The sequence below is a fragment of the Streptopelia decaocto genome (genome assembly GCF_964273445.1).
Source record: "Streptopelia decaocto genome assembly, chromosome: 11".
Taxonomy (NCBI): domain Eukaryota; kingdom Metazoa; phylum Chordata; class Aves; order Columbiformes; family Columbidae; genus Streptopelia; species Streptopelia decaocto.
The window spans coordinates 2,017,454-2,034,975 of record NC_138666.1 but is presented as its reverse complement, the minus strand read 5'-3'; the positions used below and the strand labels follow the sequence as shown (position 1 = coordinate 2,034,975).

The 17,522-nt window shown below is 44.2% G+C and overlaps 1 protein-coding gene across 2 annotated transcripts in view; it reads right to left on the bottom strand.

Annotated features, from left to right (window-relative positions):
* Window positions 1-17,522, bottom strand: part of NKD1 (NKD inhibitor of WNT signaling pathway 1) — a 268,072-nt gene that overhangs the window by 11,286 nt on the left and 239,264 nt on the right. For both annotated transcript variants that reach the window (XM_082062625.1, XM_082062626.1), the window contains 2 exons: window positions 10,595-10,701; window positions 8,205-8,300 (listed from right to left, as the gene is read on the bottom strand). In XM_082062625.1, the coding sequence (XP_081918751.1) occupies window positions 8,205-8,300; window positions 10,595-10,701 (203 nt within the window). The remainder of the gene's footprint in view (window positions 1-8,204; window positions 8,301-10,594; window positions 10,702-17,522) is intronic.

The window sequence follows — 17,522 nt, the reverse complement described above, 5'->3', positions numbered from 1 at the left end:
TGCCGAGTTCAAGACAACAGATTCACAAAAAGAGAGCAGAATTTGCAGTCTCTCCACTTCCCCACTGAAATGTTTTCTACCTTTGCCACAAGAGTCTCTATGTGTGGCTGTTACCACCATGTCAGTAGCTGCTTTCCATCCTTCTGACAACAACCACTGACCAAAGCTTCAATGAGGCAGTGCCTGCCCAGTGGTGGTCTGGTGGACACCTCACAGCTCTTCAACACATCTCACTTCTCACACTTCTACTCTAACTTGAAACCCAGCCAGACCTCTAAATAGACACAGCCGCATCTGACAGCCAGCTGCAAGAGTGGAATTCTTATTTCATCTATGAGAAAAATCCAGCCAAGCAAGAACATCGACTGACAAACAAAACGTATCTGTTGCTTTATACGCCCTCCATAAATTATGTTCAAGGACTCTTGTACTATCGTCCTACAACTTGATAAGCCAAATGGCCTCAAGATGCACCAGGGGAAGTTAAGGTTGGATTTAGGAACAATTTCTTCCCCAAAGGGCTGTGGGGCATTGGAACAGGCTGCCCAGGGCAGTGCTGGAGTCACCATCCCTGGAGGGTTGGACAGACGGACATGAGGTTCTCAGGACAGGGGGCAGTGCCAGGGGTGGGTTATGGTTGGACCTGATGGTCTTGAGGGTCTCTGATCATCCAGTCTATTTTAACTTCAACGGGCAAAGACAAGTATATAAAAGGTGAGTGCCATGCGGATGGAGCCAGGCTCTTCTCGGTGGCAAACAATGATAGGACAAGGGGTAATGGGATCAAGCTGGAACACAAGAGGTTCCACTTAACTTTGAGAAAAAACTTCTTCTCAGTGAGGGTGACAGACACTGGAACAGGCTGCCCAGGGGGGTTGTGGAGTCTCCTTCCCTGGAGACATTCAAAAACCACCTGGACATATTCCTGTGTGACCTCACCTAGGCGTTCCTGCTCTGGCAGGGGGATTGGACTAGATGATCTTCTGAGGTCCCTTCCACTCCCAAACATACTGTGAAACTGTGATACTGTGTTCTTTTGTGTGAGTTTCTCCCAGTGACAAGACCCAACTCCTGACTGGCCCATGAGCTGCCCCCCATGCTCCATGAGGGTCCCTCCCAACCAGCCGCTGACTCAGTAGTTTATTGACTTCTCCCAGATGCTGGCAGGGATGGCCAGATGTGACATCGGTGTGACCCATGCTTGGCGAGCCAGAAATATGTGCACACACGTGTCACATCAGCACAGTTTACACCTCCCAGCCAAAAAGGCCTGACCTAACTCCAATTAAGGTCCAGGCTGCACAGAGGTATCAGGACATCGAAATTCTTCACAGAAAGGGTTGTCGGGCATTGGAACAGGCTGCCCAGGGCAGTGGTGGAGTCACCATCCCTGGAGGGGTTTAAAAGGTCTTTAAGAGGTTCCCAGGGACATGGGTTAGTGCTGGAGTTAGGTTACAGTTGGACTCAATGAACCTGAGGGTCTCTCCAACCGAAATTATTCTAAGATCACCTCAGGGCCCAAAATGGCAGCACCAGAACCACCTCAGGGCTCCAAATGGCCCTGGGGGTACCAAGACGGGCTCAAGTTTCACCAGGGGAGGTTTAGAATGGATATTAGGAAAAAAATCTTCGTGGAAAGGGTGATGGAACAGGCTGTCGAGGGCAGTGGTGGAGACACCATCCCTGGAGGGGTTTAAAAGCCATTTAGACGAGATTCTTAGGGACACGGTTTAGTGCTAGAGTTGGGTTAAGTTATGGTTGGACTCAATGATCCTGAGGGTCTCTTCCAACCAAAATGATTCTATTATTCTATGACACCGGTGGCCTCAGGCTCTGCTGCGTGTGCGTTTATTGCGTTTCATAGCCGGCTGCCTCCCCGGCAGCGCGAGCTGCTTTGCATTCTGGCACCAAAGGGTCGTGGTCGTCAGACTGGATCCATCCCAAGCCCGAGGTTGAGGATATCCATCAGTAACCGCTTCATGCTTACGCTGATCTTTTAAATACCCGCAACAACACTTTTATTATAGGATTCATTTACTCGTGGTCCTAATGTGGGGTTGGAAATTGCAGCAAGCTGACAGTTCTGATTTGGTGGAACAAGCCTGCTCGGGTCATTCGCCACTCTGCCATCTACCAGGGTCCTGGCCAAGGAGACACCAGCTCCGGGGCCGCCTGAACCTCCCGCTGCCTTCCAGTTATTGCTTCACAATGCTCACACACAAACTCCTGAGGCGCTGAGCTGGTAGGAACGGCCTTAACGAGTTCTGAACAGTGACTAACGCCACCTTCTCACAGCCCTTTTTTGGCAGCTAATACGGTAATGGCTTCTTGTCAAATTAGTAGCACTAGACCATTAAAATATATGTTACAACATTTTTATTTTATAGTTATGTCTATATTTACCCCCAGAAGAATTTTTATCTTCCAGTAGCCTGCCAGGAGACTGAGGCAATTTATATTCCCCTGGAAAGCTGTCCCACCAAACACCATCTGCATTTAAATTCCTTAAAGAACCGCCTAAAACCACGGACGCAGCTTCGCTTCCTACACACCGGCTTGTGCATTTCACTGTCCTCCAGAAACTAGCACCAATGATGAAGAACAAAAGCTAGTTAGATTTCCCTCCATTCTTGTACACCAACCAGCATGTCCCACCTACCGCACCATCTAACTTTGCTGCACAACGGATTATGATTTTCACTGATCACATAATTTTGCAACTGACCGCACAAGAAAGTTTCACCCACATTTCTCAAGCTTCCTCCCTTTTTACATGAAAAATAAACAAGAACAGATTCTTCAGTGTTTCCCTTTTTTTTTTTTTTTTAAATAACTGCAATGTACTTTCAAACAGTTTCTAATTAAAAGATCATTGTGGATTTTAAAACAAATATATTAAACGGGTAAAGAGAAATAAGATATTTTTAAAGATTTCTCTCCTTTATAGCAAAAGGATTCTATTTCGAGTGGCAGTAGGCTGCATCAATCTAACTAACTTCTGAAGGGCTTCTAGTGTGCAGAATGTCTGCCGGGATAGCTGATTTAACCAAGTAAGAAGACTGAAATGATGATGTTTTTCCTCAAAGAGGAAAACACATGCTTGCTGGGTAGTATCCAAACCGCCAGCACATGCCATACCCAGATTTGTGTCTTGCTTATTGAACATTACAGTTGTTTTTTCCAAGGCTGAAGGATTTGACACAGTTCATCTGTATGTTCTCACACCCTATTTAATCGAGCAGCTAATACAACAAAGTATATCAAAAAGAAGAGCTTTAATAGATTTCCAGAAATAGTTGCATTACAAATACTAAGAAAGAAGCATTTAAGGCCACACATGTGCTGCGCTCATGTATCCGCAGAATATTGATACTTCACGCATCTCCAGTAGGAGACCGACAGGAATTGAGAACATTCAGAGAAACTAATGGGTCTGCGAAAAAGAACAAGAGCAAATTACACTGAAGTATTCTTCATCCCTTACAGAACTGAAGAAGTCCCTATTCCACGTATTCATTTTTTACTTCTAAGGAACATTAGCGGTACAGGAATGACCCTATTTTTCCCGTATCAGTGTTGCTTATCATCATAGGACTAGTTAGCAAACTCTAAACAAACCACAACCAAAATGAAAGCAAACAAAAATACCAATGAGTTTAATAACGCTGAAAGAAAACGTTCAGTTTGATTCCTTGCAACTTGTCTGGGAGAGATGTATTTGGCTCCCCTCAAAACCAAAAGAGAAAAATCGTATTTTCTCTGATTTCTCTGTGGCAGAAATCCACCCGATGTCATGGTGGGGACGATGCTCCTCTGCCACAGACAGGCACTGCCTCACTATCTGTATCATGAGTTAAAACAATATTGACAAACACAGTGAAAACCAGCACATTTCCAGAGAATCACAGAATGGACCGGGTTGGAAAAGCCCTCAGAGATCATCCAGTCCAACCCTTGGTCCAACTCCAGCCCATTGACAGATCATGGCACTAAGTGCCGTGTCCAGTCTCAGTTTACAAACCTCCAGGGCCGGTGAGTCCAGCACCTCCCTGGGCAGCCATTCCAATCCTGACCACTCTCTCTGCACAGAATTGCTTTCTAATCTCCAGCCTCAATTTCCCCTGGCAGAGTTGCAGCCCATGGCCCCTTGTCCTATTGCTGATGCCTGGGAGAAGAGCCCAATCCCCCCCTGGCTAGAACTGCCCTTCAGGTAGTTCTAGAGAGTGCTGAGCTCACCTCTAAGCCTCCTCTTCTCCAGACTAAACAAGCCCAGCTCCCTCAGCCTCTCCCCATAGGGCTTGTGTTCAAGTCCCTTCCCCAGTCTTGTTGCTCTTCTCTGGACCCGCTCCAGCACTTCAATCTCTTTCCTGAGCTGAGGGCCCAGAACTGAACACAACACTCCAGGTGTGGCCTCCCCAATGCAGAGCACAGGGGGATCACTGCCCTTGTCCTGCTGGCCACGCTGGGTTGGATACAGGACAGGACACCACTGGCCTTCTTGGCCACCTGGGCACACTGGTGGCTCAAAAGAAGGGTCAGGCTGACAAACAGTAGCCCCAGAAAAGCCAGTATCCCTCCCCGAGTGAAAGACCTGCCGTTGAGTTCTGAATGCAGAAATAATCTCTCATCTTTTCAGCCATTACAGAGGATATGGGCAAAAATAACTAAAAAGGAAAGGGAAAAAAAAACCACAAGAGGAGAAATTGAGTATTTAATGTAAGACACAAAGAACATTTTTAGCATTAAAAATGCATGAAGAGAAACATCAATATCAGTTCATTACCCTTCCCTCAGAAAAAAAAAGTACAAATGTCTCATTTGTACTTTGTTTGTAGTCTGATTTTTACATACAGCAGGATGTTCTTATTGCAACATCAGCTTTGTTTGATCACTTCTGGTTTTGAATCGCTCTTATTTGGAACCTGAAAGGAGCTTCACTTGCTATCTACTCAGCAACTGCTCTAGAAGAAATTCCTTTTTACTCCTGACAAGTAACTTTCTTGTGTGCTCATTCCTGTGCAGCCACTCACCAAAGAAACGCGATTTTCCAAGAAATAATTGATTGCAAAATAAGAAAAGGCCAGTGTTTATGAAGTATAATTACATTCAGAGAGCTCGATGTAAAACCTCGTAGATCAAAACACATTAGTTCAATTATCTGAGTTTCAAGTCCGATTACAAATAGCCATGTGAAGATAATTACGGCGCAGCCGTCAGTTCTACAAAGGCCTGCAGTACATAATGAACCATCCTCTTATGGCTGATGGAATGAAGGGAAACATTATTAGCCAAGTTTTGTAATATACATATTAGAGCAGGAGAAGTTATCTCCCACTACCCCAAAAGGACTGAAATCCGGTTGTCTTCTCTGACAGAAAAAGCAGTTGTTTACTAACACAGAGGAAAGCTAATTTTATAATTTGCCATCCCAGTAATTACGCTTTCGTAATGGGTGTAACTCTTCATGACTAGATCTGAATTTCTAATTGCAAGGGCTGTGGAATAAGTCAGACAGACTCTAGGAGGAAATCAAAGCAATATGAAGTTCTGAAGATATTGTTCAGATCCAGAAGAAGTTTCACTAAGATGGAATTTGAATGCTCTTGTTGTGATCTGTCATTGTGTAAAACCCAAGGGAAACTTTATCCAGTAACTAAGTCCATATCTTATTTACAATTTTCAAACATTTTAATGAAAAAAACATTTGGTCTACTTGTAAAATTGCACCCCACCTAAATGTCTCCTACAAACACTGTGGATTCCTTTGGAAACTCTCTGGACATGAAGTCCAATGTTTTAAACACCATGACTTTGAATCCAATGAAATGGATGTGGGTGGGCTGCTCACCCCCTCCTCCAGCGTCTCACTTTTCCAACATGGAAAACAAGAACGATAAGGCTGACTTTTGCTTTTTGTAAAGCACCTCCAGCTCTACACAGAGAAACCCGAATGCAGGAATTTCATCTCTCTGTTAAATGCAGCTCTAAATCCAGGAGACATTAAAGGGAAATTTTCAAAGGAGAGGAGGTCCACACTGGGCTCTTCTCCCCAGAACGCCGGACCTTTGTTCAGAAAAGCTGACCCGTTTTAAAGCGTTTCCATCAGCTCAGGAAACGGCACCGGTACAGACCAGGCTCTTCCTCTGACTCGGTTCAGCCATGTGCTGCACATCCCGGTAACTTGAAGCCCATTTGGTTTAACTGAAACTATTCACATGTTTCACGTTCGCCATCGTTAAGTCCTTTTCTGGATCAGGAGCAGAGCTGCTTAACAAACAACAGCATTGGGCCGCTCCGCTGCCTGCCCGTCTCTCAGGGTTCTAATAGAACAAGACATTCTGTCATTCGAAGAGACCAAAACTCCTCTTTAGTGGCCAAGGTTATCTGTGAGCTGCTACCATTAGTCATTCTTGCACAAACAGCTCTTGAATTGCATCGCATCCAACAGGAGATGGATCGTACGAATGGCACTGGGACAGCTCACAAAAGCGTGTAACGTAACTGGGCAGCTCTGCAATGGTGCGTGCCGCTTGTTTCTGTCTTGGGTCACACGCAAAGAGCTGCAAATTATCAACCTATTTGGTCCCTTGGTCAAAAGAATTTTTCTCTGGCACAGGTTCAAGCCTGAATACAGCAACTCCAGCCCTCAGAGGAGTCTAATTTTCAGTCCCCGCACAGATTTGGTTTCAGTTAAGCTGCAGTGTGCGCTTGTAGCTGGGAGAGGTGGAATTTGGCTGTAACATATTCTCTAAGTACAGTCAAATTAAGCTCTTTGGTGTACCACATAATCACAAATAATTATTGTATACATACTTAAAAGCATATTCTCGTTCTGTTCAGCACATGGAACTCCCACTGACAAGAATGGGAATGCCAGGCCTGGATGTAAAGGACACCCGTGCGTGTGGGTTTGGGTTTTGTGTGTTTTTCCCCTATTTTTTGAGAGTCACGATAATCTTGTAATGAAAACTTAGCCTTGGGTCTCGAAAGATCTGGGTTCAATCTGCCACTAAGTTCTTGCAAGACTTCAGGCAAGTAATTTCATTTTCTGGCCTCTGTTCCCTATACATTAGCAAATACATTACTACTCACGCCACCCCCCCGCTCCTTGTCCGCTCTATACATCTCGCCTTCCCATTTGAAACTCTGCACTTGGGCTGTAACTTTTCACGTGCTTATTGTCTTGCATGAGGTGCAGAGATTCCATTTGACTATTCAAAGTACCATCAGAGTAGAGACAATTAAAAACAGCCTAGTAATGATGTTCATTTCCATGTTAAAAACCCGGAACAACCACCACATTTGGAAATTTGTTCATAGATGTTAAAAGAGATTTGCTTTAGTTCTTCAGAAAAAATTCCGCCTTCATTTGGCATCTAAGGCCAGTACACTTTCAATATTTACCCCGTTCCTTTCAATCAGTTCTTGGTGTTTTTCACAGACATCAGCATAAGAGCCAAGAGAGACAAAACCTGACCATTTTCAGCACGGGAGCCAGCAAACACACCTCATGGAAAATCAATGCCAGCGCATTGCAGTAAATCTCAGTAATAGACATTCTTCTAGAAGTAACATCATTCAATTTGGATAGAAATAATTCTGAAAAAGGACTGTATTCTAATTGATACATCCTCTTATTTGGCTTCTTATTTGCACAGGAAATACAACTTGAAGATATCCTGATAATAACAAATACACACGGGTATGCTTTGACAGCCATTCACTATGGGCCTACAGCAACAACCAGCAATGTTATTTATACCTGGAGGGAGAAGGCAGAGATCAGCCTAATATTGAGGAAAACAACAGAACAGCATAGTTAGTCCTGCTGGAAAGAACGTCAGAAAGCAGCTTTGCTATTTAGTTAGCTTAACTCTGAAAAGCAGGATAGAAGCCAGAACAATATACATTTGCAGGGGTTTATTTTGACAACGTGTTTAGTTGTTTCAGATATTTTTCCTCCTCAAGTGCCAGTGCTATTTTTTAAAGGCCTAATCCCAGATATTAAACAACAACCAGCTTTAGAAGTGGCACAGTACATCTGAAAACAGTAAACTACTGGTTTCTAGGAGGGAAGGGTCCATGGGAACTGCTGTTGAAGTTGGCAGGACACCTGTGTTTCATAGAAGAAAAACCGTTCTCGTTATAAACCCCTTCTCTCGTTAGCAAACGCTGCACACGAGGGGCAGCCGTACTTCGCTTACCTCACGGGTGACTCTTCCGTTGTTATCAAAGTCATACAGAGTGAAGGTCCATTCTTGCCTGTTATCTTCCTCTACAGACACATCACATTGCAATTCCTAAGAAACATGCAAAGAGCAGCCGATTACCCAAAGCAAAGGCCTGTTTGCAGAGGAGACCCTGTAGCAGGAGGCTGTTTGCTCCCTCGCTCGTGGGGGGACGGCTCAGGATGTGTCCCAGGGAGGTCTCTGTCCACCACGCCAAAGGAGGCTCATCACATCACATCACATCACATCATCATCCTCACTCCCCTGAGCTAGACTGCAGTGAATCGGCAAGATGCTTTCTACTCCATTGTAGACAACACAAAAAGGTACTAGAAAACTACTCCCTGAAGCTCTTGAAATATCAGAGCAGCACCACATCACATCACATCACCAAGCCCCGAAACGGAGCTGCCCAAGGACCGGCATGTAGGAACAACCTGGGAGTGGTACCTGTTCCTTATTTTGAGTGGGGTCTGTGGAAAACCTGAAGGAATATGTTTCTTGAAGGGGGGGGAAAAAAAATCCCCAAACCAAACCCCAGACTTCAGTCAAGAACAAAGGATGCACTTTGACTGACTCCAGGCACGTGGGTGCAAAGCGTTTGCTTTCTCTCAAGACCTGCGCAATCAGAATCATCCAGAGCCGCAACAAGGCAAAACAGAACAGTTACAGTGCAATTAAAATGAAAGCCGCTGTATGCAAGTAAAATAAACAGCTCCAAATAGCTTCACCGTGATAGGGCTCAAAATACCTGGTTGATCTGACTTGAAACCAATTCCCTACAGCAGCTCGGTCCCCCGTCCCCTGCCGAGTTCAAAGGCAGCTGCTCCGGCCGTAACGAGCCCCACTAAAGCTGCCAAGTGCCCCACACTGCACTGTGGAAACACAGTTTCACGTTACACAAACATTCCCGGCACCTTTAAACGCCAAATCACATCCACCTCAGCTTTAGATCTCTCGTCTCAACACCTGCCTTTCTGATTCTTTCAGCCCTTTGAAACATTTACCAATCCCTTAGCTCCCGGCTTCCATAGCTGGGAAACTTGCATTTGTAGAACAAGGGGAAAAATATCAATACTTGGTGTCTTGCCACATATTAATACATTGCCTAACATAACGTCTTTATGTGAGGATGTGCTCTGCTTGGTTAAGAGCCATGGCAACCGTCCCTGCATTAGTCACGGAGCCTGGCACCAAGCGCTAACCTTTGTGGCATGCCAAGAACTACTTGGGAACAAACACCGACTTTGCTGCTCCGGTGGAGTTCCAGCTACTCTGGCACCGACCATGTTGACAGGTGTCCTCCAGAGTTCAAATATCGCAGCACCCTTAATTGCAATTTATCATGCCTTTCCTGTCTGCAAATGTCTGCTACTCAGGGAAGAATATAAAATGTGCCCAGGAAAAAAAATTATGGCTGTGCAAAAAGAAAAAAAGGCAGGAAAAGTCACCTCCCCACACACAAGCACCTGAGCTGCCGGTGGGAAAGCTGCCTCCTTTTAATCAGCCTTAAAAGAGTGAAAAGGAATTGTAGCAGATCTGCTGTAGAGGAGGGAAGGAACGCTGGGGCTGCGGCGCGGTCTGTTCCGTCCCAGCCGAGGGAGGCAAAGCTCATTACGGTGACAGGCTGACAGCACTAAAGGGAGAAGTTTGCCACGTCGGCTGGAGCGCAGAGATGAAAATTCCTGCTGTTTCTTGCCGGTACCAAAGTATCTTCCTCCTCAGCCAGCCAGACAACCCTCTAGCTGGATGACAGCATGTTTCAATACTCTTATTTATTAAATCACTCCCTCTATAAACAAAACCTGCCAACTACACACAATGTCTGGCAGTTTTATGATGCTTGTAAGTCTACAAGGAAACGGCCCGTCAGACTCGTTGCCCTCCAGGATCCTTCTCCTCCTGCCGTGTGATCGGCTGGATCCCGTGTAGCAGGTCAGGGTTATTTCACTGTGGAGGCCCAGGCGCGGAAGGCTGATGGCTAAGGAAGCTTTCACAAACATATATTTTTTACACCAGGCAGATTCAACCAAGTGCAATCGTCCCCGAAAGCCAATCTGAAGATGTGATAACACGGTAGCTGGGATAATAAATGACTAACGAAAGGACCATAGATAAAGGGTTAAACCAAATGCCTCTTCTCACTGCGCATTTCAGAATGGTCATCACTTGATCCTCTCCAAACCTGGAAATACATCTCACTAATCACCGCTCAAGGAGCACCAATAGTAAGACCCTGACTTGTGCCAACCCTGCTTCCTCCTGTCCCCAGCACAGCCACCTGCCACTGTACACCTGCATTTGAGGACACTGCTGGGTCCGTAATTACATCAGTGCAGTGAAAGTTAAAAACACAGAGGACTTACTTCAAATTTCAGCTGCTTCTTGGAACCTGTGCGTGTGTCACTTTCTTTTTCTGCTTTCTTTTCATCTCCGCTGCAAACTCCGTCTGTCTTCTCTGGAGGCAAAGCCACTGCGAAAAAGATATTTAAGAAAAAACACTTGTAAGGAAATGTCAAAGCAGTCTCATATTTGCAAATCTGTCTTTATATTTAGGGTGAAATTGATTTCAGCAAACTTGTAGGAGAGGATCATTATAGTTGATTTGCTTTTGTGTTCGCTACACACCTGGGATAATTTCTGCAGAAAATCTGTGCACAGCTTTTGGTACACAGCATCTCCTCCAAACATCACCGGAGTCACGGGAAGTTCAAACACAGTGCTATGAGAATATAAATCAGCACAACTGGTACTGTAAATAAGCTGAATAATTTTGCAAAATATTGAAAGTTTGTGACATACTGCACAAACACCCCGAATTCGCCAGCGGTGAATCAAGTAATGAAGCTGAAACAAAGTCCTCATTCCGCTTCAATTTCCCCCTTCATATACACACAAACCTTGCACAAAGGTAACACCGCCTGCCAAAAAGGTTAAGCTGCACTTTTTCAAGTATGCATGGAAAAGCATATGTCACCTAAGCTTCCCGTTAAAACATGCATAATTCAATAGCACCCATAAAGAGAATCAATATTAACACCTATCAGACGTATATCACAACGTATCATAACATATATCAGATACATAACAGAAATATATGTAAACTCATGTGGATTCAAAGGCAAATGCCCAGGAACTTAATGGCTGTGGAGGCACTCAGCCCTGCACATGAAACTGCATCTGAAGAAAATTAATTCTATATTCATTGTGAAAATATACAGATTTTTTTTTAACCTGACTTACATTTTAGATACGATTTTTTTATACGTCCACATACGTTATGCCCATAATTCATTAGGCATAGCAGTAATCCTGCTAAAACTCCCCCCAAAACAGAAGGTATTGCAAGAACGTAGGTCTTTGAATCAGCATTTTGCCTCTTGCGCTGCAGCATTTGCATTGACACAAAACCTTCACCCTAATGCTACGTAGAAACCGCTTCTTGCGGACGCCTTTGTGAGGAAGAGCTCATGTAAATGCTGGTTCAGTAAAGTCGGATTATTTACAAAACAGACGACGTGATGCCATCCAGTTCAGGATGGTCCTTTTCCAATGGTGTTTGGCACCCAGCAAAGCAAGTCCCTAACAGGCTAGAAATTATAGTATTATATTAGCCATCTTTCACCATTTTCTTACACATTTAAAGGAGAACAATTAGATATAATAATAATAATAATAATAATAATAATAATAATAATAATAATAATAAAAAATACCCTTCCCCTAGCTTTATACTCCCAGAAATTCCAAAAGCTAAGATTTCTGCCACAACATTCACATTGCCACACTGTAATACATCGCAACATTTTCCAGCCTTATTTCTTTGTTTAAATTTAACACTATTACATTACTGTTTTGTTTTTCCAAACTGTGGTATATTACAAAAGCTTCTGGGTGTGCAGTAAAGAAAGGGGGAAGGAGGTCGAAAGCCCAACCTTTGGAATTTCCTGACTTTGATACTTATTTGAAGCTTCTCAAGACGCACATGTAATTTGCATTGAAATAAATATTACTCACACTACAGAACTTGGAAGTATAGCTGAAGAAGGGCCATTTGCTTTATACTCACTCTGTCCATAAATACAACTCCATACTGCTGAAGTTCAAAGGTAAGGCCACAAAAAGACCACCCCATAAAACAAAAGACAACATTTGGTTGTGCACCTTAGTCCAGCCTTATTTCATTCTAAAATCAGCAAGAAATGAACAGGTAACATGGGCCTTCAGAAGGACAGTTACACTAACAGCACCCCTCCATTTTCAGTGGCTCGGGGGTACCAGTGATGAGTTTCTCGCACGAACCGCTCTAATTAAACTGATAGAAACGCTTGTACGAGGGGCTTCTGCAATCCCTCACCATCTCACTCCAGGGAACAGGAAACAAAAGAACGTCAGGCTTCGTACGAACAGTGGACAGCCAATTGAAAAGCAAAATCCACTCTTGTTATCATACATGCTTTTAAATATATAATGGCGCGTAATGGCCAAAGGACTTGTGCAGTGGGCTCGTACCTGTTTCAGCATCCAGCGCGATACTGGCACGGCCAACAGCATTGGGCTGAGAGCACTGAGCAGCAGATCCTGCCCCAGGCTCTTTGCTGGGCTTTTCTATCAAAGCACGTGTTTTACAGAGCGCTCCATCCTCCCCACCGCTCCTGCCCCGCGCCCACAGCTGCCGGGATGGGCAAAGAGCCCCCGGCTCCCCATCTGGTTCCAGGAACGGTCCGCGCCACGTCTAACAACCGTTCTGGATATACAGGTTGTGTGTTCACATAGGAAGCTTTCACTTTAATGTATAATTCATGTAACAGAGGGAAAAAAACGTGCTCTGACAAATTAGTCTCCTCAAAAAACAAGAGTTCAACTAGTGGGGAAGGAGGGGATACATCTTGCAGTACACTCCTTGAGAGAGTTTAAATCCTGTGCGCCAGAAATTATCCTCTTTGAGCTTGGCTGACCTTTGATCTGCAGAACTCATTGGCCTCGGTGCCCTGGGGAATTATCCTTTGAAATCAGTTACTCATTTTGGAGCTCAGATGAAATGGGGAAATCTGGTGATCTCATCCTGATGTCAAGTTTCATTCAGCGCAGAAAAATGAAGTCTAAATGAGGCAACTTTAAAGGGGAACAGGGAAGCATTAAAATAATATTTACGAGCGATCAAATGATGTGTCTGTGCATATATCCTCATGTGCCTTATCCAAACGTAGCGAACATTTAAAAATACATCCTGTAGTTCCACTGTTTTGTCTGAGAAGGGTAAGCGTTTGGTATGTTGTTTCTATACTTAGTTTTGATTATTGACACGCGCGCGGTTCCATGCAGGACACAAACACACACTGAACCCGCTTATAAATAAAATGTGAGTATCTGTTGGGACCATTGAGACCGACAGTCCTTCCAGCGCCGCTGCCCGTGGTAAGCGAGACCAGACAAGATCCCTATCTCAATTCACAGCCTCGTGTTTCCAAAGCCTAGCCCAGCCAAAATAGGCCCGCGTGCGATACATCATCTGCGCCAAAATACTTCCTTACCTCCCCAGTCAGATAACAAGTCCTGACAAAGAGAACGCGCTACATAGACAAATACATGGGGAAATCGACCCTTGTTGTGGGAATCCACAACTGGAGGGGAAAAAAATATATATATATGTTTACTGCTTCTCATGGGAATAACCATATGCTCTCAAAAACAATGTTCCCTAACACAATGTTGCATGAATTGAAATACTGCATATGTTTTCTTTATGATGTTCTCTTTTCTTGTTCATTATTAATGGTCTTGTATTCACTTCTATAACCTTAAGACACCATAAAAATGCGTCTGGACAATATTTGAAATTGGAAAGACAATAAAGGAAAAATATTAACTTGGAAAAATTGTGAAATACCATTCTTTCATGAAAAACAAACTGACTGGCTTAAGTGTACTAGCAGATGTTTCTAAGATTGTTAATTACTACCACCCAACTGCTTGTAATTGAGGTGGGGGAGGAAGAGAGGGAGAGCATGAACACCAGTTTAAACACCAGCCTAGTTCCAGCAAACCGCCTTCTCAAAGGAAGGAGTTTCACTCTGGTTCTCAACTGCGCTGAGCATTTTGGGTGGATTAAGAGGGTCTTGTGGACAGAAACACACGAAGGATGTGACTGCGATGAATGCGCAGGTCTAAGTTAAAGCTGCCAAGTGCAGCTTTGCCCAGCAGAGCCCAGAACTCAGGCTGAAGATGAACTTCAGAGCCCTTTGGGATCGCAGCCATTCCCAATGGGATGTGATGGATCATGGGGCCCGAACTCCCAACAACTCTGCAGTTCCCCAGGGATGAATTGTGACTGGACAATATCTTAACAGGAGGGTCATTACTGTCTAATTTTTGAGAGAAAGCAGAGTAGAAGTAGAATGGGAGGATGTGCAAAATGCCACCTATGAAAGCAAAGTGGTGTACGGGAAACCGACCTCTCTGAGGTGACAAATTATTGGCCTTCCCCTCAAGTCCAACAGACTGGATTCCATGGCAATTCTTTAAACCTGCTACCAGAAACAAAGGGACAGAATGGTCTGTCCATGGGGAAAAACAACAAAGCACACACTAGAACCTGAGACTTGTGGGGGAGTAGGATAAAAGGAAGATTTTAAAATGCACAGACATAGCAAGACAAGGAGACAAAGTCATAAGCACTTCTGTAGCAGCTCCAACTGAACCTCCGTAGCAATACGTGACTGGTGGAACTGAGCGTCAAAGAGCTGATCCGACCGAGCTCTGTATTAAAATTCCTATTAACGTCAATAGGGTAAGGGTTTCACTTCCAATTTACAGATCTAGCAGATGCAGCACTTAAAGTCAGAGAACTGACTGAACTTCAAGTTGAAACTTAAAGTCAGAGACTGTGAGGACCAAAGGGATAGAAAGAGAATTAATTGCGTTGTTTTTCCTGAAGCCTCTGATGTCTAAATTATCTGGCTCTGTCAACATTTTTTTCACTGCAAATCAGGTTTGGCAAACATAACAGACATTCTTCACTGACTGCATGACAACCACCAGAGAACAATAACGATGTTTGAAAGTCCAAATCGAGAAACTGTCCTTTAATTAACAACTACATTCACATTCAAATTTCACTTCTAAGTTCTCCTGGAGGCCATGGATTACGAAACATCACCCCCATCAAGCACAGATTTGGGTTTTATTCCCAGAGTTGATTCAAACACATCCCCGACGGAGATAACGTTGCTTGAGCAAAGGGCTTTTTCTCCACCAGCGAAGGGACGTGGGCAGATCGGGCCCGGGAGGAACGTTCCCATCCCAGAGCCACCAGAACAAGCGCACAGAAAAACAGGCTCATGCTGGGTCGGTGCCAAAAGCGTGAGCTCAACGTTCTCTGGCTGGGAGCTGAGGCTGATGAATCAGACGCACCCTTCAAAACAGCACAGATCGAGCTGCCCTTTCTGAAACTTACTGTAGGGAAATTAATTGGCCATTTTCAGTCCAGCGGGACAAGTCAAAACCAATTTAGCAAAAGCTGTACTAGTAGTGCTTAGTCTGGATGGGTATTTCAACCTGAAAATATGGGGAGAAGTCATTGTCTTCTATTCCATTGTTTCCTGTTGATGGTCGCAACACAAATTAAAGGTTCAATTGAACACCACGGAGTGTGTGAAAAGATTCAGGATGCCACAAGCCCTATTGCCAGCTCCTGAGCAGGGGGAGAGCTCGGCACAGAACACAGCGGTAGTGACTCAGCCCACGTGATGGCTTGCAACAAAAATAGACAACCAAAATATGTCTTAATCATTCAGGCTTCAGATGATGATTCGAACGGACAAGTCACTACTAGGACACCTGGGAATCGCTAAACTGAAATTCACTCAAAAGTTCAGACAGTGTTTTCTCTCCCAAACAAAAAGTAGCCAAATTGAAGGGTCTGTGCAACACCGCCTCCCGTAAAGCTTCCATTCCCTTTGCCAACCCAAATCCTTTGATGCGTAGAAGTATTTCCAAGGTTTGATACCGAATCACAGGTTTCTGTCTGGGTCAGGTGGTGGGTTTCTTTGGCTGTTGGGTTAGGAGGAAACTTTTTGTACTATCTCCTTCCAGAAAAAGGTTTGTACTAAAGATGCGGATACAAAGGACAATACGGTCTGTCTTTGCTAGCCAGGGTGTAACTCATGCATGCTTAAATACGAACCCTAGATTTCTCACACACTCTCTGGAGGGAATTGCTGAAGGGGAGGAAGTTTGCTGAATTTTGCCAGATTCCGATTCCCTTTTCCAATTAGTTCCCCAACTGGCTGCATTTCATCAACAGCAACTGCCAGATTAAATGCCTTACTTGACCATCTTCACCCAATACACTTTGATGTTCGGTTCTCAAGCTTCAAAATACCTTTTGGATGAAGATCAGACAGCACTAAACAGAATTACTAATTAATTAAGCAAAGTTTAAACACTGTTTGTCGTGTTAGCCAAAAGCCTGAACAGAACAGGCTTTTTTTTCCCTTCCTCAACGGAGATCAAAGAAGATCATTTCTCCCTCCCCTCCCCTATCTTAAAAAAGAAAAGAAAAGCAGGGGGGAGACAGGGGGAAGAATCTCCATAAGCTTTGGTCAGAATAGTTCAGGCTGATACCTGTAGCAGCAAGATTTGTGTTTGATCAGCGGGCATATCAAAAGCCACATTAACAGGACGCAATCTGCTATCGCTATCTGTATCGTTTAACACGGGTGAGCACTTCCCAAGTGAAAACTGTCACTGTCATATGGACCACTTACCCCTTTCTAACGGCGTTACCTGTCCCTGGAGCTCCGAACGCGCCTGCAAAGCCTTGAATTCTGCTGCTGAACAGCGGCAGATGGAGACACCAACTCATCAGTTGTGACTTACAGCAAAAAGACAAGTCTTCTCCAAAGATGGCCATGCCCCGATTCTCGTTAGCAACTGCTAACAATTTTGCTATTTAGCATTCCCTTCTCAGTGGAAGTCGCAGTTATGCGTGTTCACGTAGGATTTTTGTATCTTAAATCTTCTTTGTCTCTTTGGATTTTTCCCCCCTGAGATTCACAAGGGAAGAAAAAGAAGAACAAAACCCACTACACAACTCTTTATTCAAATGAAGGCTGAGTAGGTAATGTTATTAATAATGTAGGCTTTGATACCAGCTCGCTCCCATCCAACTCAGATGTTCAATGGGAAAATAGTGTCTCCACTACCTTTGCTATGATAACGGGGCCTCTAAAGGTATCTGAACTGTCATATTCATCAGAATTGCTTCCCATAAGGAAGAATGTCACTCTGATT